The 26990-nt window shown below is 35.0% G+C and overlaps 1 protein-coding gene across 1 annotated transcript; it reads right to left on the minus strand.

Moving 5' to 3' along the window:
- Positions 1 to 17834: 17834 nt before the first annotated feature.
- LOC144432703 (sialate:O-sulfotransferase 2-like) lies at positions 17835 to 26700 on the minus strand. The gene is made up of 4 exons (XM_078120969.1): positions 26664 to 26700; positions 19969 to 20133; positions 19114 to 19308; positions 17835 to 18196 (listed from the first exon to the last, which is right to left on the minus strand). The coding sequence occupies exons 1-4, from the start codon at positions 26698 to 26700 to the stop codon at positions 17835 to 17837; spliced, it is 759 nt and encodes a 252-aa protein (XP_077977095.1).
- Between the last annotated feature and the right edge of the window lie 290 nt (positions 26701 to 26990).

Raw genomic sequence — 26990 nt, forward strand, 5'->3', positions numbered from 1 at the left:
CTCTCATTCTGTCTGCTCCCCTCCCCCTGTGCCTTTTCAAAATGCCGTCTTTTGTGATGATAACACACTACCTTACATATGCTGGAAATACAGTCTAGCCTGCTCTGTAAGACAACACGAGGCATGCTATTCCATATGAAATTTGAACCAATAAAGTATATATGCACGGAAGTTCAACACACTTTTGACGTGAATTATAAAAAGAAAGCGTATATCCTGTCATTCTTGTTAATGTTCAGTAAAAGTGTTGTATTTCGTCATTTATTCAATAGTTTGATCTCATGATCAGCACACCCTTTGTCTCGGAGTCCCCTGGGATCTTATTGAGAGTAAAGAGCGATGCTACAACAGATACTGCTATAGTGCACATCCGATTGGTCATCATTGAAGTGAGATTTCAAGATGGGCGGCAAGGGTGATGATGCTGTTAAACATTTCGATTCAAGTCAACTGGTCACTTGTATTGTGTATGACAGACTGTAATAGTAGATCGCAGAAGTAACAAATTTGAAAAAAAACTATGCGTTTCTCGAATGGTGTCCTTGTAATCCTGTTGTCCATATATGAGAGTGCAGTTGCACGGAGACCATATATTCGGGACGGTCCTGAAGATGTTACCTTAAACTTACAACACGGAAGTACTGGAAGTGTAAACCTACGATGTAGAATCAACTACCAACATTCTTACTACAAGGTATCATGGAAGAAGAACAATGTTGTGATCAGTACTAATGGTGGTATAAATAAATATACTCAAGAATACACGGATGAAAGGTATGCAATATTACATAGCCAAAATGACGCTAAGTATGATCTGAAGATAGATCCAGTCCGTAAGACCACAGCTCACAATGACCAGGGTGAATACCAGTGTGTATTGATATACAAAGCCTATAATTACATTGTTTCAAGTTCAAGGAAAGTAACTGTAACAATTAACATTGCTCCATATCTAGAGTCTGTTACTTGCCGCATGCGTGATTCTGATTTCACACCCGTGTATTGGAACCAGGCCGAAGTAGTATTAGCAGAAAAAGAGACCATAAAATTGGGCTGCCGCGTTGATGCCAATGCATATCCACAAATCGATGTCACATTACGTAAAGGCGATAATTTCCCACTTGAAACTACAACGTCACACTCCATCATCTATTCATATTCGAAACCATTCGGACTAAACATGGTCGATGAGTCATTTTTATGGTCTCCCTCGATAGGAGATCGGAATACCTCTTTTACATGTGAAGCAGCACATCCAACGTTTACATCAACCAAACAATGTACAATTGGACCATTTGAAGTCCAGTATAAACCAAAGGTAACAATTGCAACAAGAGATAACAAAACTGATATTACATCACAGTCTGATGGGATACAACTTCGTTGTCAGGTTCAAGCGAATCCACTTGCTTATAACAGATATGCATGGAAAATTAATGGACATGAAATTCGAGGCAGTGAAAAATTCTACTTCTACGAAAATCCAACTTACATATACATTAATAATTTTGACATAACTGACAACGGACGTTATTACTTTACTTGCGATGCCTGGAATAGCGTTGGGAAAGGTTCTGGATCAATTTATATAACAATAGGGATATTAGACACCACAACTGCCATGATAACATCAACAATCATTGACCGAAAGCAGAAAACAACGATTCTTACTGTGTCCAAGATGATCACTGATAAGGCAAAATTATCTACGCCGTCGTCAACATCGGTACCTAGTACAACACATTTGGCTACATTAAATGCGACTGTCACTAATCGTGAACAACTCTACACTTCACAAATACACCGAACATACTCGATGAGCAAAGCTGTTCAATCAATATCGAATGTAGAGCAGATTATAACAGTCATAACTGTAAGGCATCGAAATACAGAAGATAACAGTAATTACAACTCCCCTATCCTTGCAGGAGCGTTAGTTTGTTGGGTACTACTATTTCTGATTTTACTGGTGATGGTTGCTTGCTTTATCAAAACACGACGACGCCAGAAACAAAACAGTCCACAACAAGAAATAGCTTCTGAGCATAATCTAACAGATACAAGTATGTCAACGCCGAACAATGATAGCGGCAATAGAATTAAAAACCAACCTTCAGCAACAAAAGATATAGAGATGAACGCAGTGAAAACAATGTCAAAATGTGAAGTTGTTACTGAATTTCAATCCCATGAAGAAGACATCGAGAGTCTGTATGCAAAATCTGTAAAACGCAAATCAAAAACAAAACAAGCTAACTCGAGTTTCACTAAGATCACAACAGAAAATGGAGATGAATTGGGTTCAAGAAAGTTGGAAACGTCACCAGACATCAATTCTCCGGATAACTGGATGTATGTAAATGATAATACTCAGAACAAAACTTCGTTCTCGAATGATCATGGATTCAAAAGACAAAGTGGCGTACACACAGGAGAGGATGATGACGGAATAAACTTATCACCACCACATGTAATACCTCAATACGAAAATCTGGATATAATCAGACACGTACTAGAAGAACATAGCATATTTGGAAGGGATACAGAATCAAACTATGCAAACTGTTCCTAAAGGAGAAAATCCACGATCAAAAAATGTCGAAGGTTTGATCTATTATAGACTTCATTGGACAACGACGACCAAGACGAGAATCCAAGAAACCATCATTGACAGAGTCTGAGACTGTGTATGCTGAGTTAAGATTGTAAGACTCTGTGATTATTCTCCATAGAACATGTACTGTCATTCTTTATTCTAATATCGATAACAAATGAGTTATTTCATGTCTTTCGAAGATTATTCGGAATATTATTCGCATTTTTTATATATGACTTGATTTAGAAACAAATCCGTAGCAGAAACTAGTCTCCATTTTATCACCATATACACATGCTAAAGTAACCAAGTCCACGATATTGAATACCAGACGAACTATTAATTGAGTAAATGTAATTAACCTAAGAGTTTCTGTCATGTAATCAGAAACCTACGTTGACGTTTATCGGTGTTGATAATGTTATAGATATAATATTAGCGAATAGATTATTCCAGTTATAATGTGTACACTTTGCACTGACTAAATAATTAATTTTCCTCTCAATACGCAGCATGTATCAATCACTATGACTGACCATTATCTTTGAGTGCAGTACTTTGTATTTTCCACTGAAACCGACAAAATTATATTTCAGTCTTGTATCACATTACAGAAATAAAGGCTCGATATTTATTTTCGTTTAGTCAGCTTAAAATACCATCGATGGCAGAACAAGGTTATACCTTTGATATTAAGTGCATAAAATAATTGATATCATACAATATAATTATATACAAGGATAAATAATGCATAACTCTGTCACTTTAGCGGCAAATATACACTGCTTTATAGTTTTAGACTTTTAACCTTTACATGATTGTGTCAAGTACCGAGATTCTTAAATTTGATGTCAATGCTATACACGTCATCAACGTTGTTTGTTTCTTTTCGAGGTGAACGTGTATGCTTAAACATCCCCTCAAATTGTTCTGATAATATGCTGCTATAATCGATTGCTAGAATCACGATGACTTCCTTTTCATATTGTGTAACAGTTACTAATTTACTTCTATGAACTATGACATCAGATTATGAGTATTGGAAGTTTACCTTATTGGTTGTTGTAATTGGATACAGAGACTGTATAAAAGTGCTGAGTCAAAACGGAGAAATCCGGAAGTCTGAATATATAGATAACGACTCGTATCACCAGTGATAAGGATAGAACTATCCATGTCTGTATATGTTATAATCAAGATGATTAAAATAATGATCTATACAACTGTCTACTGTATTGGTATGCACATGAGTGTTAATATTTGTTGTGTTAAAGCATGGAGGTATAATCGAGAAAGGAAAACTACTATTTCATTTCGATAATCTCTGATTGTGTCTGTTAACAATCAAATACACATTCGCCCTATTTTAGCATTGCCTTGGTTACCTTAAAGTGGGCATTTAGTTTTTATTGTTAAGGCTTAAGACAACTTTATGATTTCCTACATGAACCAGATTTAAACTGAATGCCTCCCGTAAGGGAATCACTAATTATGCAAATAACTCATTAAACTAAAAAAAACTATGGTAACAGGCTTTGTTTTTGGACAAGCGTGCTTTCTTAAGTTAATGTATGTGCCAAATTATACGGAATTTGAAGAGTGCATGATACTGCTTAATTACTGAATATCGTTCATTATTCAAAATACTCACCAAAGGTAAAAGTAGGAACAAACTTCATAGGACAGGTGCGTATTATTATGGTTGATATATGTACCATCTTATACGAAATTTGAAGCTTGCATTTTTAAGATATAACCTAGTTACCTAAAGTCATTAATTATGCAAATTATTAAAACTGACTGCAAGCTGTATCAAATATTTTATAGGACATATCCACTTTGTTATGGTTAACGTATGTACTAAATTATATTGAAATTCAAGTATGCAGTCTTAAGATATAGCCTAATTACCGAAAATCATTAATTATGCAAATTATTCATTAACACTGTAAGGTACATCAACTAACTTTATAGGACATACACAATTTGTTATGGTTAATGTATGTTCTGAATTGTATTGAAATTGAAATATGCAGTCGTAAGATATAGCCTAATTACCAAGAATCATTAATTATGCAAATTATTCATTAACACTGAAAGGTACATCAACTAGCTTTACAGGACATATGCGATTGTTATGGTTAACATGTGTACTGAATTATATTGAAATTGAAGTATGTATTCTTATGATATAGCCTAATTACCGATAATCATTAATTATGCAAATTATTCATTAACACTGTAAGGTACAAGGACAAACTTGATAGGACATATGTGTTTTCGTATGGTTAAGATATGTACTAAATTATGTTGAATATGAAGTATGCATTCTTAAGATATAGCCTAATTACCAAAAATAATTAAGTATGCAAAATATTCGTTAACGCTGTAAGGTACATCAAGAAATTTTATAGGACAAATGTATGTTGTTATGTTTAACGAATATACTAAATTATATTGAAATTGAAGTATGCAGTCTTAAGATATTCCTTAATTAGTTGATTTCATCAATATGCAAATTTCTCTAATTAAACATTAACAGATCTGGCTCAAAACCTAATCAGGTCTAGCCATTACCCTAAAGATTATATATTCCAAATTTCATTACAATTGAGCCAGCCGATGTTTAGAAAATGATGACACAGACAGACAGACAGACAGACAGACAGACAGACAGACAGACAGACACACACACACACACACACACACACACACACACACAGACATTCCCCTTTTAATACCTCCCGCACCCTTACGGGAGGTAAAAAGACAATGTGGAATAGCATCGACCAAATCCGTGTTTTAAACAGTATTAGCATTGCATCCATTTTTAAAGTTTAATATGACCAAAAATATTCACTGCATTAATGAATTACGGTATTTAATAGAACAATTACTAAAACTTAACATATTAACAGCTACGTGTAGACCGCCATTTTGACGTAGCATCGTCTGATACCTTGGTTCCTTCGAATCACGTGACTATGACGCTACGCGCACTAAACCTCTCTATTAGTGTATTCAGTAGATAGGATCAGCAGGCGAAAGTGTAGTCTGATCATCTAAACATTGTAAAATCATAAACGGTATTAGCATTGTATCCAGTTTTAAAGTTATGACTAATATTACATGGACTGCATTTTTATATCATTTTAGGTTTTTTACTACCATATATTAACATTGTCAAGTAAGTCCATGGTAATTATCTAAATATGACTATGCCAATTTAATTTCATTAGATATAATGAATACATTTGTAATATTGTCACACACACACACACACACACACACACACACACACACACACACACACACACACACTCACATGTATATATACACAACTATCTTAAAATAACCAAGGACATAATTTTGGATGAATAATGTGACAATCAGATTAATCAATATTTCCTTTTATCACCTTTTATTGACTGAATTGCATTATTCAACGATTTTTCCTCAGATAGGCCTAGGACGTATACGCTTCTTGACGTTGTGTAACTGTTGACTATCTTTGAGAGCACATCTTTGTATATTCCGTTCAACGAAAAATGTATACGTGGATATTGTATCACATTACAGGAATTAAAACTTGAATTTTGTTTAAGCAAAGTATTTAAGCGATCATAAACAGAACAAGGAAATGTCTTTGATTGAAGATTTAACATGTAAAGGGATGAAATAATCAAGGAATATTAGAAGAAATAAATGCATAAGGTTCTACCTTTAATGACAAACAGACTAGTATTTTCAGAAATGTACAGCGATATTTATTGAATGATTAAGTCAAGTATACAGATTTTTACTATTTATGGCATTGGTATAGAAGTGGTCGCATTTGCTTTGTATTTCCTTGTCATGGAATTCTTTATGAATAATAATATTTCTTCAAAATATTTCTAATGAAGAGATTTGAAACAAGATTATGAATCCACCACTGTGTTGTGGAAGATTTCAGTTTTGAAATTCTGGCCATTTCAAACCAGCTTTACATTTCCTTTTATTCCCTTCATATAAAATCCTAATAGTAAAGGACTGTTAATACGTGGATCACAAATTGATGAGCATTATCAATATCCCCTATTTATGTTGTATTTCACCAATCAGGTCATTTTGATCTGGACAAATGTTCGCTGTGTACTGTTATATCATCATCATCAACAACAACAACAACAACAACAACAACAACAACAACAATAACATCATCATCATCATCATCATCATCATCATCATCATCATCATCATCATCTTTTCAATGGGACATTTATTCGTATTTGCCCTATTTACAGTGAAGTGTTAAAATATTTACAATTATACAGTTCAGCAAAGTACGAATCTTGTCAATGTACAAATACACTATTTACATGTTTACATTATTCATAACGTACGTAGCTAATAAATGGGTTCAAAACAGATGTTGTTGGAGTTACTGTGACATGTTTAAGTTAAGTAAAGCAGTGCTAAAATTCTAAATGTAATTGTCCATTTGATACGCTGCAGATGGCGTTGCTGATGCTCCAAGTTGAGTTGAATATCGTTAGTTGTTCCTTAAGTTTGTAATGTTCAAATTCAATCAGTAGTCTGGTGCGAATTCGTGTTTTGAATATTTCCAGTGGGTCGATGGGTGTTACGTCGTTGGTTTTATTTCTTCTGGCAAGATGGATCGATAGCTTCGCTGTAGATGTGATATGGACGAATAGAAGAAGGGCATTTTTGCTGATAAAGGTGCTGTTTTTCTTCGGTGGGTTTATGAAGAACCATGACGCTGGTGTAGTTTGATTGTCGTTGGTAAGATGTGATGAGATTGTAGTTATAAAATCCAGAAGCTGTTGAATATGTAAGCAATCCAGGAAAATGTGAGATAGGGAATCTTGTTCTTCACAAAGCGGACAGTTTGAGTCTGGTCGGAAGCCCGCGTTGTGCAGGAATGTACCAGTTGTGTATGCACCGTGCATGATACGCCATTGTAGGTCTCCCTCTCTTTGTATTGTTGGTGGGTAATAGCAAGCTTTGAAATTGGGTTTTATGGAATCTGGTAGACTGAGGATATCTCTCCATACGGTATCTAACCTGGTCGGTAGCTTTAATGCGTGTTGTGCCAAGATCAGGTATTTATAAATGGCACCTTTTTCCAGTTTATACAGTGCCAGGTTGAGTTCCATCCTCAACAACAACAACAACAACAACAACAACAACAATAACATCATCATCATCATCATCATCATCATCATCATCATCATCATCATCATCATCAACAACAACAACAACAACAACAACAACAACAACAACAACAACAACAACAATAAGTATGTTTAGGTAATCTAGCACATTTACTTATATAAAACTTTAGGTTTCATTAATATTGTTCATTTAAATACTAATTGTGTGCACATACATAACCTATAACATTCAATATAATAATCACCATACAATGCACATTCTCTGTTCACTATACATGATACAGAACGTGCTGGTCACTGAATTTTCGAACATATAAATACAGGTACGTATATACCTCCCTTATAAATATAATCCGACTTCATCAAACGTCATGCACACTATGTTGCAATTCTATTAATTTCAGCGGCAAAAATACTGTTAGCAATAAATTCATAAAAAAGTCAAGACGACTGCTGACAGTCTAAATTCCACCATTTACTATAATGAAACTATTGAATGACGCCCTCAAACACCGATGTTTAGATTTTGATATAGTCTAGTACAGGCATCATCACGAAAATTCTTGACCGGTATGTCATTTGCGCTGAACAGTGCAAAAATTCTAAATACCATATGGCCATTTATTGACGATTCCCAACATAGGACATGGCATGTGTGTGATACAATATATGATGTTGATTCTTTCGTATAGCTGTAATGTTTTGAAAATAATTTGCCTGATGTACTTCTAGCCTCGTACCTATGTAGTGGTGATGTATGCATGTATGTCTGTATATGTATGCATGCATGCATGTGAAACGCTGTTGATCGGCTTACTGTGCAGTTTATCGATATTGTAATGTTCAAACGGGGAAGCACTCACTCGCACTGCTGTTCCAATCATCCAATCAATCAGACCTATGTTGTTACGCAACGGAATGTCACTGTATGTACAAAGTTTAAATGCTTTTGACTTCAATTTAGAGTTCATAATGAAAACTTACCAAAATGTCCTGAATGGATATATTTTAGATCTGTGACTCGTAACACATGCATGCAGGGATGCGGGTATGCATGTATGAATGTATGTTTGTATGTATGTATGTATGTATGTATGTATGTATGTATGTATGTATGTATGTATGTATGTATGTATGTTTATTTCTCACTAGAAATAAACACTACAGGCTTTCGTTCAGAAATAATAGTTATTGTCATTGGAAGTCTCGGAAATGTACATCATAAAGTCACAAGTGGTTTGATCAAAGCTGGTTTAAATAGAAGGAATTCCAAATCCATCACCAAATATTGTAGTGTCAGCTCAATAATAGGTTCTTACAAAATTTGGAGATTGAGATGTAGGTACTATAACAACCAGATATCACGTGAACGTTTGTCATAAGTGACCAAGAGAAACTCGTTCACTAGTCAGTATGATTTCCTGCAAGATATTGTGTGTGTATTCTGTAAAGGAATTATGTAAATACTTTACCTGTACATGCTATGTTCATGTAAGTTGGAAATAAAAGAATTTGATATGTATGTCAGGACAGCCGAGTTTTTCTATAGTACAGGATCGGGGAGGGACCACACTTACTGGAGAAAAAGGAGATAGCTCACATAAACGCACAAGCACACACATATGTCACGGGTTTATTTTTTCTAATTCTCCTCTAAATAAAAAACAACACTTGTACAGCAAAATTGCTTGTACGAAAAAAATATGCTTAAATCGCTTTGATCACAGTGGGAAAGCGCCATATCTTATGGATGCATACTTCAATTTCAATACAATTTAGAACATAACAAATCACATGTGTTCTATAAATTATGTTGATGTACCTCACACGTTTAATGAATAATTTGCCTAATTAATGATTTTCGGTAATTAGGTTATATATGTATTTAGGTTATATATTGTAAATTAACCACCGATGTTTACATTTGTGACAAATCAAAATATCTATATTTAGGGTCTGGGTTAATTAAAACGTGAAACCTTTCTTTTCATGTCATCACCTAAAAGATCACGGCTATGCAGATCTAATAATGATAAAATAAATTCAATAACACATGCACTGTTATACCGAGAAAATGTATTAATATGATGAATCAAATAACATAATGTGTAAATACATTGAGCAACGTATTTTCAACTTTAAAAGTTGATCCCAACACCTACAGGAAACACATAAACGTGACATAATGGAAAGAGCTTGACTTATGACATCTCTAATAACTTATCCTAAAAGTGGTGGGTTTTTTTGCGTTCATTTTCATGAATTTATTAATAATTACAGCCAATTCCGAACGAATGATTGGGAATTTGTATTCAATCCTGTACTCAGTGTGTTTACTTTATTCGTTTTACACAGTCCAGCTAATTCAACACGGTTAAATTATTCTCTTCCCTGGTGTGTAAACTACTAGTTCCATATTGATATATCATTCACATTATTATTTATTATATTCACAGCATTATATATATAGTGTGCGCATCTGTGTTTCTGTGTATGTATGTATGTATGTGTCCGTCTGTCTGTCTCTGCATGTATCTATGTAGAAATTTAAGTAAATGTATGTACGTATGTATGTATGTACATTGTATGTATGTATGTATGTATGTATGTATGTATGTATGTATGTATGTATGTTTGTTTGTTTGTTTGTTTGTTTGTTTGTCTGTGTGTCTGTGTCTGTGTCTGTGTTTCTTTCTATTGCAGGGCCGTAGACTGACCAAATTGCCGGGGGGGGGGCATAATTAGTTTTACAATGATGGTGCAATCATGCATTTAAAATTAAGAAAAGTGTCTAATTTACATAAATTTGCATACAACTTGCATAATATTTATTTTAGCATACGCAATTAAATATCATATGGGCCGTCGCAGGCAGAAAGGGCCCTTATGTCGATTTTTGCTACATTTTAAGTTAAAAATTAGACGCGTTCAAACATTGTATCACTTTTCGTTACCCGTGAGTTCGAAAGTGCGAATGACCTTGATGACTCTCGGCATGATGTTTGATCGTTTTGGGTTAATATTTCTTTCTTCTCGAAAAAATGTTGCTCATTTTTGATGAAAATGAATAAAAATAATTAATAAATTGATAAAGGTTTTAGCATTTCTACGATATTTTTCCGACTCCAAACGAAGTTCCGTGCTGCACATTCCCGCCAGATCTCACACGTGACCACTAACTTCCGAAATCAACTCAACATTTCAAAGCGTAAGCAAACCTCTTCACAGCTCTTATTATATTAACCTACTACAATGTCCTTAGAAATCCCAATTTGTCGTGAAATAGATCCGGAACTACGCGCGTTACTTGAAAATCGTCAGGATGACATCGCCGAAACCTTTAGCCCACCGCAATCGACATTCACTGAATTCGCAGATTTCCCAAGATGAAAATACCACTACTACTAATATTATTGTCCAACGCGATTCAGCCGAAGCAGAAGGTAATTCCGAAGACGAAGACCACCAACTCGACACAGAAGAAATAGCAAGATTATTTTCAATATCAAACGACTTATCAGCAGACGAAGGGCCCCGGGATGATTTAGCCAAGAGCGCAGTAGAGTTAGCGATGAAAGACGGATGTGGATGTAAGAATGAGTGTTTTACCAGTTTGAGTGTCGACCGAGTATGGGAATACCGTTTAAACGTGGCAGTTTCCAAGGGACCAGTTAGATGTACTTATATTATCAAAGTTAGAACAGAGTGAAGTGATACTATTCGTGGAGGCAAGAGGGAGCGACAATACTTCAACTACACCTTTGTTGGACAATCTGTCTGTGAAAAAGCGTGGCGTTACATTCATAGTATAGGTGAGTATTTTTGTTTTCGTACTTTTATTAATTGTTGATTTTCCCTATGTCGACATGTCGTCGCTGCTTTTAAAATTCACTAATTGCAGTTTTAAATCAAAGTCTGAAAGCCTGGTGGAGGGTCTATGGCCTGAAGTAGTAATAATAGATGTTCATACCTTAAACATCGATGTCAAATAAGGCCGAAACATAGAAGAGGGGGAAATGACGACCCTGGAGTCGATATTTATTTGTGTCAGTTGTAATGAACGCCCGTTCGGCGAGGTGACCTCGACTTTATTTTAGCGGTAATGGTATCAAACTGGGATCATGGTGGTACTTTCATGTTGGATGTTGTAAACTGAACGGTTTATGGACAGGGAAGGGACAATCATTATTGATGGCAGAAATGGGATGGTTACGTCATTAGTTAGTATTGCTGAGTTTATCTATATATAATACTTGTTGCTAGGTAAAGCCATCCCATTTCTAATATTAAAGTATACTTTATAAGTTGTGTCATCGTGTAAAAATAAACATCTCCCTTGGTTGTTTTGATGTGTCATTTTGTTCACGTTGAGAGGGAAATTTCAGTAACCTGAAATTGTATTTTATAACATGACATAACGTATATGTAAAGCTCAATCTGATACAATCATTTGGCTGTTGCAAAACTATATATATATATATATATATATATATATATATATATATATATATATATATATATATATATATATATATATATATATATATATATATATATATATATATATCAAAAAATATAACTAATGTGTAAACATAGGGGTGCATAACATTTTTAGATTGTTGTTTTCCTCACAGGCTAAATATAACAATGTTTTGACTTTTCCTATACCTTTATGGAAAGAACACAAGGGGGTGTGTGCAAACTGTTATTTGAAAAATACAGTATTTAGTTTCAACGTATTGGTTTGGTAAAGTTGTAGGTAAAATCTAAGTGTCGAAACAATATATTTAAAAGCATTAACTTCAAAAGGTGACCATGTACTATATGCACCGTACCATTGGTGAGTGTGTCATTGTTTTTTTATCCTGTTCTTTAATTCTCACTCTGAAATACTAATATATTGTATTTATTCTTCTGAGTATTCCAGGTAATACAAGATGTAGTTCAGTTTTTAATCCGATATGGCGAAGAAAATGGTTTACCAATGCCGGCAGCACCATGTGGAAGGGATGGGAGGGCCCTGTATACTTACCTTCAAGCGAGTCTAAGATGGATGTGTACAACAAGTATGTTGAAGCATGTAGAGACTGTGAACCTATTAGAGAATGTACATGTGTTGGTGAGACTTTATTCAGGAACATTTGGCAATCATGTGTCCCCCATATACAGAAGATGGAACCATGTACTGATGTATGCGCGAAGTGTGAACAATATAGAAATAGTATTAGGTTTGCTGTTACTGAAGATGATAAATTAGGAGCAAGTTTAGCATTTTCTGAGCATATTTTGAAGGCCCAGAAAGAGAGAGAATTTTTGAATATTTGTATGAAAAATGCACAAGATGAGTTAAGTGATAGAGAGGTTTTGTCACCTGTAAGTCCATGTTCACAAGATTTATTTTCTGTCCACTACACTTTTGATTTTGCCCAGAGTTTTATGTTACCTCATCAGTCTAGACAAGTCTGTCAGCTTTATTTTTTGAATCCACTACGTGTTAATTGTTTTGGAATATGTAATGATGGTTTGAAATCACAGATGAATTATTTATTTGATGAGTCCCAAACAATAGGAATAGATAATGGCAAATGTCATGGAGCCAATAATGTAGTAAGTATGTTAGATGACTATTTTGATCACCATGGTTTAGGAGAAAGGGTTTGTCACTGTCATGCTGATAACTGTGGGGGTCAGAATAAGAATAAAACTGTTGTTCATTATTTCTGTTATCGCACTAGTATAGGTTTGCATGATGAAATTAATTACCATTTTCTAGAGCCAGGCCATACTAAGTGTATATGTGATGCATGTTTTGGAAAGATACGCCAACTTTATCGTAGAAGTGATGTAGATACAGTCAGTCAGTTGAGTAATGTAGTCAGTAAAAGTGCTAAGATTAATAGTGTTAAGTGTTATATTTGTCAGGGCACAGTACCAACTTTTCAGTGGTATGAATGGGATAGGTTTCTAAATAGATATATGACACCACTGAAGGGGATTAGACAGTACCATCACTTCAGGTTTACAAAGGAAGATCCTGGTTATGTGTATGTCAGGAAGACAGTGACAGACAGTGAGGAGAGGATCTGTCTTGTCAGGAGAGGCATTACATGGCCACCATCTCCAGATTGTAAACCTGAAGTGACGGCAGCAGGTGGACTGAGTCTAGCTAGATTGAGAGAGTTGCTAAAGCAAATAGTTCCATATGAAAGAGAGCCATACAGACAAGTATTCTGCCCCGAGGAGTAAAATGTTATAGTCAAAAACAGTGTCAAAAGGAAGTATAACTTGAGTACCATATGATTTATCAGTACAGTATTGGAAGCAAGGGACAAGAAAATTATGTCAGTATGTCTTTCTTACACTACAATTTGCATAAGGTATGTTCTCAAAGTGTCACATTTCATTAAAAAAAACTACTTTCAATCAAAAGATCACATTTGATATAATTTGTAGACAGATGGTCCAATGCAAGACATTCACATATATTGTTATATCAGGTCATCATAGTATAAGGTACATGTGGTTCTCATGTTCGGAAGTATACTCTGTATTACAATCATAGCATTTATAAACATTCAATATATATTGTCACTTTCAATCCATATAGCCATTTAGTTCATTTACAATTGAAAAGTGAGGAATGATATTAGTAGGATATCTAATTTTGATGTTCAATATTTATATGACAGGGTTACTTTTATTGTCATCATCATTTAACCTTTCGCCCTCCACCTATTCTCATATGTTGACTGTAATACACAAATATATAGCCATAAGATGAATTTCACATTTCAATTGTAGATTTATTTTGTTTGAGACAGTTTATGAAATTTAAGATTCCTTGTACATATGAATTTTTTTAAAAACTTATGATACAATGTACATGTACACACGAAAGTAATGTTTAGAATGTATTAATAAGGTTTCCTTTACATGTTTGAACTCAGGTGCGGTGTATATGGTTGCCATGGCAACAATTTAATTGCCATGGAGACATGAGTGTTGTGATTTAATATATTTTTTCAAGTGTATACTTTTTGCAGTTTTCTTTAGTAATTATTCAATAAACTAATTGTTTGGTATTCCTATGTGTGCTAGTGAATCCCCCCCATAAAATAATGGAATGATCCAAAAACAAAAACAATAATTATCAGCCCACATACTTCTCATTGTAAATAAAATTATCCATAAGAATGATTCCAACTTGTAACATCATCAGTTGACACTCCTATACATTCACTATACAGTGTGCTTACACAAGGCAATAGCAAAAGCTTTTGTCAAAATACAAAGGTCAGAGGTCACATCTTTGGATGGGCCAAAATGGTAGTTTTAGGCCGTTTTCAGCAGAATCCTCTCATACACTGAAAATTAGCCATATAAACTATCTAAAAATGCAAAAAAGTCAAAATCGAAAATTTTCGACATAAGGGCCCTTTCTGCCTGCGACGGCCCATATGTAAGGCTAGAAAAAATAAAAAAGCTGGTCAACGGACAACCTAACCCATCATATTGGGTAGGTATGTAGAATTTCATTTTTTCACAATGCTTGACAAGGATAAAGCAAACCATATATAATGACAGCAAAATATTTCAGGTCGAGTTTAGATAGAACTTATTCAGTCATCTTGATACTATCTCTTGCAATTTGTCTCCATAGCTACAGTTAGGAAATGTACACAATTTATGGTTAAACAAATGCTGTAGCTCCTCTCACCCTCTCTTCTGAAAAAAATGTTAAGCACCGCCAAATGAAACTCAAGCATTATTTTAGCCACCCCTTCTGTCACCTACACTAAAGTGGAAATATAAAATTATGTGGTACAATACAAATGTATGATACATTTAAATAACAGTGATAGCCAACAACAATAATACTCTGAATGAGATTACTTTCCACAGGATGTGGATTTCACACGCATACGGAGATGTCTCTAATTAGCTCTAACCTATACAGGGAGGTACTTAGCCAGACACCATCCATCTTGTTTTGGGAGAAAGACAATTATCACCTTGATTGCTACTGATTGGAGGGACAACTCGAAAGGTGACAAAAATTGAAAATAAGACAGTGTTGGAGGCCATTTAGAGGCATAAAATAGCAAACCATAGACATAATTAGTCTTACAATACTTGAATATGGTAATAAAATACCAGAATTGAAACAATTATGCTATACATTACATATTATCTGGAAGTGTATTTTGTTGTGGCAAAGCTGAAAGATATTTTACGAATGTGTACTTGGCAAATGACTTCTCCTGAAGTTTAATTTGGTTCCAAAAAATCACGAATAAAGAGCAAAACATTTCAAGACTTTCAGACTTTGCGGCCCTATGACTGTTCAGCCCACTCCCATGGTCGTAAACTTTTGCTCAATTCTTTTTAGTGCACATTTGATATGCAACAGCTTAATTTAATCTCAATTCATGCTTGTATGCATCAGCAGAGCCATGTAAACCACTGTATAAGATATTATATAATTTGGAATAGACTCAAATGTATATTGTTACATGTACTATTATTCAGAAAATATAAAGTAATATCCTTAATTTTGAAACAAATGCGACGCCCGCATGAGGATATATTGCCCATCACCAAAAAAATATATGGGTAGGTTGAACAGCTTTTTCATTTTTCCTAAACCTAATGTCACATCTTTCAAAGTAGTTGCCGTAAAGATATCACATTCAAAGTATAAAAACCCAAACTTTTAAATAAAAGAAAATTGGATGGTGCTTTCTCAAATAAGTAACACTACAAAATAATCATTTTCTTTACCCTACTCCCAACACTTTTATGGCCTTCCTTTCTGTTGGAACCCAAGGTGAAATCAGTGAATTCTACTTGCCATTATCGTTATAATGGAAATAACTGAAGTTTGGATTTTGATGTCGAAGGTACAGCTCTGTTTACAAATTCAGGGTCATTCTTTCCATAGCAAGTTGTCGCTTCAAAATGAATTGCGTAATAACGCTAGTGTCAGTGCAACGATATAATTATATCAAACAACATTTTAACCAAAGGCAACGCCGAACACAATTATTGAAAGTGGATCTTTAAAGAACGGATCTTAAATTGCGTACCTAGTTTAATAGTTTTTCAGGGCCACCAAATATTCCAAAAAGAGGTCAGCCGTTTTTATCAGTAAATGTTTTAATGTAAGGAACAAGATGTAAATGAGGTCGAGTGCATCTTCGGAGTCACTGCATGCAACAGGTGACCTCAGCTTGAACGACTTTTTCCGTCTTTTTTTTTAAGTTTCACTCTCTGACATTATTGCGACTTGATATCTTCAAATGAAGGAGACTTTCAAGACTACTGTTACTCGCGGAAAATGCACAGTGCATGTGAACTTCTGTTGTACTTTCCCGCACAAAGAATTTTTTAAAAGTTACAATTTTAACTGGACACATTTATTTATTCAAAGTTAAGCCAGGGTACAATAGAGATATAAAATACATAATAGCGAGTCAGTGTACAGTCACTTTTGACTTTAGTAAACCATCAATTTAAATCGCGCATGCTATGAATCATCACGTAAATAACGATTTTAGTAACATCGCTATGTATTCAGAAAGTCGCTTTTTTTCTTGCTTTTTTTCCAAGATCTCAGGGGGCAGCTGCCCCCCCCCCCCCCGCAGGCTACGGTACTCTATTGTTATAGCAGATATCAATCACACTTCTATCGAAATGTAAAGCTCTGTGTATTTTGCATACCGTATGTTAACATGTTAATCATGTTTACACGAGGTTTGGGAAGACTGGAGTGTTTATCATTATCTCTCATATTTGATTTAAACATATTCCCGATATATTCCTATTACCTCAGATTGTTTGTTTCCCTTGTCTACATTTATTACTACCTTATTGGCATATCTCACACATGAAAAAGCATTTGGAACAACACTCCCGAGAAAACAGTCTATTCATGTTGGACCCTTTAGTAGAAGCAAACCCAATATACGAGATATGAAACTGAAATCATAGTAATGGCCTATACTGGTGACATTTTATCTCAAACATTCTATGGTGTATACATGCCACATAATGGACATATCTTATAACAGTTTGGATGCAGGGTGTATAGGGCTATGACCGCCTTCTTTCAGGATACGATCTATGTACGTAATGTACCCATTGATCAATTTATGTAAACTATTTGTGTAGGGATCAAACCTTGACCCTTTACGATTCTTGGTTGGTTTTCGATGGAAATTACCTTCTTTGTTCTCTTCAACACATCGCCGCCTTTCTGCTGTAAACGTAAGGTTGAGAAATGACATCATACGGTCGATATTTGATATGGTATCCTTCTTCAGGTCCTCATAGTAAACAACTAAAAGACGTCTTTTTTCAGTCAACCAACATTTGTGTAATCCTTGCCAGTATGAACTGTGTTTTGCGACAAACTCTTCCCAATCTGAAAAAAAATAGTATCCTGTTATACCTTAGGCTTATTAAAATTGACACCACTGTCTAAAATCTGAATCTACCAATGCTTCTATAGATAGTTCTTATGTTTCAGTATGAGACATGTTATAAATCTATGTACAGTGTTAGAATTATTGCATGCATAGTGACAACATAAACCATATTCTTACAAGTTGAGATATGATGTTGCAATATGTTGGTTAAAGTAGGTAGGCGTGAATGATGATGTATTTATGTTTTTAATCACGTCAGCAAATCAACAGACATGAAACAACGCCCAACTCCATGAACAGCATAGAATCCATTGCAGCCTTAATAAGCGCATAGGATTAAAGCATTCACATTGCAACCTCAATCCTACTGGTTACCAATTATACAACATAGATGAGAGCGTGCACGTACCTACCACCGTTTGATCGGTTTGATGGCATATTACTACATGGTGCTTTCATTTAGTTGTTTGGTAAATGTTATCTCTACACTGTTTGGTTGTTATAATGTAAGTAGGTATATATAGCACAATGAATCCTTCGGTAGTTATATGCTCTTTCGTGCACTTTATACCTAGCTCCGCTAATCAACTCATGACGTCATGAAGTAGAATAATATTTGAAAGACACAACAAAAAGTAGAGTTTAACAAAACGTCATTCTTAAACATATAATATCATATTATGTTAACGTACAAAACTTTTGTTGGTCTATTCCTTGTGAACTTCTATCCAAGGCTATATTATGGTTTATTATTTGTTTTTATCAGATTGTTTATTTCTATTTACTCATTTCAAGAATTTCAAACCATTCAAGCTATATTTGATATATACCATATTTCTCATTCAACATCTAATCAGTTGACATTCTACACATTGCTGTTCATATCAAAGTTGTTAAGACAATTTATACTTACATTTTCCTGTAATATTTTGTAGTGGAAATCGAGATACCTGACCACCATGTCGTCTTCTGTATTCAGCTATTAGAGCATTGTACGGATTTCGAATAAGCAAAATAGCAGATGAAAACTCATGTTTGTTATCACAATTATGCGTTTTGACGATGAGGGTGTTGCCTTTGCGATAATCTTCAAGTTGTCCACGAAAACCTATTGTTATGGGACAATATGTATGGGATTAATGACAGAGTTAACAGACAACAGTTAGTGCTATGAATCTCTTTTATTTTAAAGAGAACTAAGTGGAGACAGGGCTCATTCTATATTTTCCGACAATGCATCACCCTAGTGTACATCAGGCCTCTTCTGCGCCAATTTGTTATTTGTGATATCTTAACCTCTGCCAAGGGTTGGTTAAAATTAATTTTCCGGTGTCATTATTGTAGGCAAAGGAAAGAAGCTAAAGATAAAATTAGCCTTACACACTTGTTCCCTTTTAATATTCAGTTTGTTACGTAGTAGTTATAAACATAACAAGTATCAAGTTCTTACACTGTCCAAAGCACATTCAAACTGGACTGAGAAGTTTTCAGTTATGAATGATACGTTTCGCAGAATGTAAACAAGAAAATATAACAGTCATGAGAAGTCAAACGTGTGTATATATATCATAATTTATGATACGAGGGCGCCACATTCGACAGTGTGTATACTGTTTATTGAACTTGTCAATACAGTGGTGGATATTTTGACTTTAAGTTAGTACTCATTTACGTAATTTAGGAAAACCTATTGACGTGAACAAACATTGCATTTTCTTATAGTAACGAAAGGTAGAGGAACTTCTTACGACAAACAGTTTCTACGCACCTCCACGAAAGAGACCACGATCATTGCCAATAGATCCAGTGTAAATTCCTGAAGCAATTTCCAATAGATGTCTAGTCCAGGTATTCCCTGATCCAGGAAAACTCACTAAGGCTACGAGGGGTCGGGTCTTACTGCTCCAGTTGGGAAACCTTACAGAGCAGTTTACTGAAAGTTAAGATAACGTTCATGTTCAAAATAATACTACTTCATTGCAACGATACCTGTATGTATGTATGTATGTATGTATGTATGTATGTATGTATGTATGTATGTATGTATGTATGTATGTATGTGTGTGTGTGTGTGTATGTATGTATGTATGTATGTATGTATGTATGTATGTATGTATGTATGTATGTAGTATGTGTGTATGTAGAAAGAAATGTATAAGAAACTTGTGAGACAGTACGAATAAATAGATGTAATCCGACGTTTCGAATAAACATTCTTTTTCAAGGAATTCAAAGGCAAGACTTAGGTAAACACCTGATTATATCTGAATGTTTTGGAATAGAACGACAACCTCGCGTGATTAACGATTATACGTGTGAAAAGTTTTAAAATTCGCACACACCAAAAAGAACAAATAGAACACGCCTGCAATATAAAATAAGCGTGATTAGACAGGAAATGACGTGAATAATCTATTAATTCCAAGAGGTTCCAGCATTCCGAGAATGATTTCCTCTTCCTTCAACCTCAAATGGTTCTCATCTCCAGTAACCTTACAAATTCCTGTAATAGACATATCTGATACACTATGATCGTTGGTAATAAAATGCATAGATACGGGATAGTTACGATTCTTTTGTCTGGCCAGACGGAGATGTTCCAAGAAACGATCACCAAGACGAAGTACAGTTGAACCTAAATGAAAAACACATTTCTGGCACGTAATGTAATACACTACGTTAGTACTAATACAAACAAATCTACTCGTAACAGCCACACTGTTCTTAGGGCCAAAAACACCACCATATCTCTAAGATTAGTATCACGACGTCAAGCTGTTAAAGGTGCTTCAGGAAATAATGAATTGTTAACCCTATTAGAACGTAAGATAATAAAATGCTTGTATATAATGTTCTTAACTCTAGTGGAAAAGGGATGGTATGTTTGAGCCAATATGAGACGATCGTTATTACTCTTCTGATCATGTGATTTGACACAAGCTTCCCTAGACAAAGATGACACTTTAAGTAAAGCCGCATTGGTAACCGACACTGGATAACCACATTGATGGAAGTACGTGCAAAATTCAGCAGACCTTTCTCTGAAATCCAAATCACTACTACAAATACGACGTAAACGAAGTAATTGTGAATAGGGAATGGAATCTTTACACTTAGTAGGATGTGATGAACCATACTGCAAATATGAATATGTAGGTTTAATTTAGTATAAATAGATGTAGCTATATCATCACCATCAATCCTAAGGGAGATGTCAAAGAAATTGATAGTTAGTTAGTTAGTTAGTTAGTTAGTTAGTTCAGAAATATCATAGTATACTGAATAGCAGGATTAAAGTTACACATGTAGTTTGCATAGGTTCCTCAAGTTTGAGTGAAGCTGCACAAGCGCCATCATCATTAAATCGTTTATATAGATCAGGTATTAAGATCCCTTGATACGAACTGAAAATAAGGTGTTCCTGATAAGACATAAATAGACAAGCATAACTAGGACCAAGACAACTTCCCATAGCAACGCCGTGTTTCTGCACACCATACCTATCATTAAAGGTAAATTATATTATAGCATTAGCGATTCCAGTGAATTTTGTGACGTCATCGCTGTACATTATTACTGATAATGTACTCCGTTATTGGGCATCGCGGCCCCGGAACGAGCATAACAATACAAGCTTATGTCCGTAAGGCAATTTTTTCCAAAAATTTTTTTAAATGTATGTTGTTACTTATGATTGTCATTTCTACTGTTTAAAAATACAACGCATTCATGAAACAAATTTGTTCACAGCAGTTCATTGAAGTGTATATGTGTGTGTACGTGTATGTACGTATGTCGCTATGATTAGTATTCAGCTTCCGGGCCAAACATGGCAGACGATGTTCAGCGCTGTGTATATTATACGTTGTTTTGAGTTTCTCGGTCTACAAATTCACTGGAATTGGCAAAACTATAAAATAATAACAATAATGTATGCCCTCCCAGTGAATAATGGACTCATGCAAACTTTGCAGTCCATAATGGGCTCGGTTGTCACCTCGCCCATTATGTCGTTCAAAGTTTGCTTTCGTCCATTATGGCCTGGGAGGGCGTACATTATTGTTTAAATAATTACACGTAAGGACAAGTTCAGCCAATCTCAGAAATACGTTGGTAGGAGGGTCAAGTACAGGTCTTAAATTAAGATAGTGTTCGATTGCAGCTGAACCTTCATTATGTGGTATGGAAGTATACTAATATACTTGTTTCACGAGTATATTATTTACACGATTGTATCCACATTGTCTAATACTACACTGGTTCGGTGCAATATCACGATATTGCACTGGTACGATAGTATATCCAGATACTGCACTGGTACAATACAATATTAAGACAATGTTGTATTCTAGTAAAGTTATGCATGTTTTTGTATTAAACATTTAATCAAATTTTAATTAAAGCACAGACTAAATAACTTGTGTTAGTTTTCTAAGTCATTATTCTCATGCAACAAGTTTTTACTTTGTATTTTTTTATGCTTTTCATTCTTCCGGGGTTCTCAATCAAAGATAACTTTAGTGCAAACCCACAAACAATGAAAAGCTCAAAAGAAAACCCAATGCAACAAGTATTGTAACTAGTCTCAAATGTCACAAATTGCACTTCAAAAATAGATTCCAATACCTGCGCCTTGCTTAAATGTGAGCCACAAAGAATTTATGCTGATCAAATTGGAGGTCTTTTTACAGGTCGAAAATAGAACTGTAACATCACAGTTAGAGTAAAGTATGAATCGATTTGACGATCATACAGTGTTGTTTTACACCCAAACAACAGTGCCAGAACATTGGTAAACAATGTTTCCATCTTACTGGCAATTCTCGTAGGTTTTGATAATTCGAGAAGGTGATAAAGTAAGAGAACATTTCATCTGATAAAATGCGAGTGCGGTGCAGATTTTGAAAAACATACCACACTCGACATATATACCAGAACTAAATTGATGGTTCGTGAAATGACGTTGAATATCCATTTATTAAAGACGTTATCAAACTTACAAAGGGGCGATAGTGATAACCTAGTGGTCAGTACAATCACGTACGATTTTAAGAAGCACAGAGCTGGATTCAAGTTTTGTCGACAAAAGAAAAAAAAATGTAGTTGATGTAAATATTTAGAGGACACGAGAATTAAATTGTACTGAACAGTCTGTTCTCAACATCATGGAGAAGACAAACTAGATTACTATCTACAATCGCCCCACAACGTATATAATACCCACGGCATTACTGTCCTCTCACATCAAAATCACATCCCGGAATTACAAATCTGATCGCAACAAGTGTTATATAAGTGCCATATGGTTGAAATAAATTGACTAATCACTGGCCTGTTGCATAGTTTTACAATGATTTGCAGATCAAATCCGATTGGCCAATTTGTGCCCACATACAGGTGTGCTTGCTCTGGCCATTCAAAAACCATAATCTTTCCAATACTTTCAGTAGTGTGGGGATTCAGCTTTTTGATGTTGTTATTCAGCTAACTTTAACCAAACAAATTCAATAATATGTGATTAGTGCGAACGTGCACGTGTTGTAAGCTGCTTAATGAGCTACAGTGCGGATAATGGGCTATAGCGCAGATATTGCACCAACCTCGTGCTCCGCTGCACTACACACTCATTTGGATAGAGATTGATATCATGGCCAACACTGATATCTAACATACAAATCGACAGAGAAAAACACGATCCAAAAAGAAACAAAAAACTGCATTGATTGTTCATTGGCTTTATTGGATTGAAAGCGCAATGAGACAAAGAACAAATCTGGTGACAGAGGTTCATATCAGACTTTTTAGGTTGAATGGTTTGACCCTCTTGGTGTATTCTACTTTCATATCAAAGCAAGGCAATGTCTCTCAACCATCAATTTAAAGCAAGGCAATGTCTCTCAACCCATGTTTTACTTGTAATTTAGTGTTGTTGGACGACTTAATACTCTTTCGCAATGTGATTTCCATCATTTTATTTATCAGCTCTAGATTTTAGTGTTGACTGTGTCTTTTGAGTCTTTGTTGTTGGTTTGTTTTGTTTGGTATATAATTTATTCTTGTGATGTATATTTTATCTTCCTGACGGTTTTACTGTAGTTTTTATTCATATTTTACATCTCGGATGTATTGGCACGCCTGTGCTACTTTTTAAACCAAGTATAAATAAAATAATAAAAATAATAATAATAATTCGGATGTACACATTTGGTATGCATATTTAGTTTAGAACAGCTAATGAATGAAAGGAAACGAGAATGTGGGTCGAACCGAGTAATTTGATTGGTTGACTATGTGGATACACACACGCTTAGTCCGGCCCGTCTGCCATTTGAACGGTGAACACCTTCGGAACAGCACTGTATTTACGGTGATGAGACACTTTCCATAAAGAACTGTTGGAGTAATATTAGCGAGAATATAATTGAATAAGCTTGGAAAAAGGGACAGAAAATAAAAATGCGTACGTATTACATGTATGTCTCAGTACCGTAGCCTGCGAGGGGGGGGGGCAGCTGCCCCCCCCCCCCCCCCCTGAGATTTTTGGTGGAAAAAGCAAGAAAAATGCGACTTTTTGAATACATAGCGACGTAACAGTTATTAAAATCGTTATTTACGTGATGATTCCTAGCATGCGCGATTTAAATTGGTGGTTCACTAAAAGTCAAAAGTGACTACACAAACTCCTCGCTAATATGTATCTTATATCTCTATTGTACGCTGGCTTAACATTGAATAAAAAAATGTGTCCAGTTGAAAATTTTAACTTTTAAAAATTCTTTGTGCGGGAAAGAACAAACGAAGTTCACATGCAATGTGCATTTTCCGTGGGTAACAGTAGTCTTGAAAGTCTCCTTCATTTGAAGATAGCAAGTCGCAATAATGTCAGAGAGTGAAACTCAAAAAAACCCAGAAAAAGTCGTTCAACGTGAGGTCGCCTGTTGCATGTAGTGACTCCGAAGATGCATTCGACCTCATTTACATCTTGTTTCTTATATTAAAACATTTACTGATAAAACGGCAGACCTCTTGTTAGAATATTTGGTGGCCCTGAAAAACAAAGTCTGAAAGTCTTCAAATGTTTTGCTCTTTATTCGTGATTTTTTGGAACCAAATTAAACTTCAGGAGAAGTCATTACCAAGTGCACATCCGCAAAATATCTTTCAGCTTTGCCACATCAAACTATACTTCCAGATAATATGTAATGTATAGCATAATTGTTTCAATTCCGGTATTTTATTACCATATTCAACTATTGTAAGACAAAAAAGTATGTCTATGGTTTGATATTGTATGCCTCCTACACTGTCTTATTTTCATTTTTTTCACCTTTGGAGTTGTCTCTCCAATCAGTAGCAATCAAGGATAATTGTCTTTCTCCTAAAACAAGATGGACGGTGTCTGGCTAAGTACCTCCCAGTATAGGTTAGAGCTAATTAGAGACATCTCTGTATGCGTGTGAAATCGACATCCTGTGGGAAGTAATCTCATTCAGAGTATTATTGATGTTGGCTATCACTGTTATTTTAATGTATCATATTATACCACATAATTTTATATCTCCACTTTAGTGTAGGTGACAGAAGGGGTGGCTAAAAAAATGCTCGAGTTTCATTTGGCGGGGCTTAACATTTTTCCAGAAGAGAGGGTAAGAGGAGCTACAACATTTGTTTAACCGTAAATTGTGTACATTTCCTAACTGTAGCTATGCAGACAAATCGCAAGAGATAGTATCATGAATAATGAATTTCATCAAAATAAATGTATACGAGAATCTGGTTAATCATACGAGGTCATACACTTACTATTGTCTTACTATTATTAAGATAATATTCAATTTACTATCTTAATTTATTTACTCATGGTAATTGTATGTATGTATGTATGTATGTATGTATGTATGTATGTATGTATGTATGTATGTATGTATGCTTGCCTGCCTGTCTAAAGCTGCCTGTCTGTCTGTCTGTCTGTCTGTCTATCTGCAAGGCGGGAGGGAAGGAGGTAGGTAGGTACACATGACTATGCCGGTCTGTGTGTAGGTCGGGCAGGTTGGTAGGCAGGTACTTAGGTAAGTGGGTGGGTCGGTAAGTATTATCGAGATCTGTCTTACCAGAAATGTTATTATATAATTGTATTCTCTGTACAAGAAGTGAGTGCAGATATATCGACGCTGACTATGTGTGAATGATATGTCCAAATATAACATACCTCAAATGGTGTAAAACTTAATGGAAATGCAACCATTCGATCTCACGATTTCTGCACTAGTTAAGCATTATAAATATTTAGACTACATTTATAGAATTAAACATGACGGTGGCGTTCACAAAAAATATTCCACTGCAGTCAAATCAATAAACTGTTTGGTTGATATCACTTTGTACTTTCTTTCGGGGGTGTAAACCAATGCAACAACCAACAAATATGACTTTAAGTACAGTAACTATTCAAGAGGTACTTACATGTCTCTGTAATGTTCATAGCATTATTCCAGGACATTTTGGCCGGACTGTACAGCACAACATTGTGACGAGAAGGCAAGTTCAATACTATGACTAAACAGCCAAGGGTTGCACAAACAGTTGAGACACTGGCAATTTTTAAAAGGCGAGCCATTGCATTGCGATGGATTGATAAGAAATGGTACACTCGAAAGTATAATGTAAACATTACGTGTTGCTCTCTCAAAAAACAACAGATTAAATGACACGATTGTTTACTGTTCGTTGCTAGTACTATACTATGTTCTCATATAGGAGTAGCTCGTCAAGGTACCAGTGAGAATACTT

This window comes from Glandiceps talaboti, chromosome 3 (genome assembly GCF_964340395.1).
Source record: "Glandiceps talaboti chromosome 3, keGlaTala1.1, whole genome shotgun sequence".
Classification (NCBI taxonomy): Eukaryota; Metazoa; Hemichordata; class Enteropneusta; family Spengelidae; genus Glandiceps; species Glandiceps talaboti.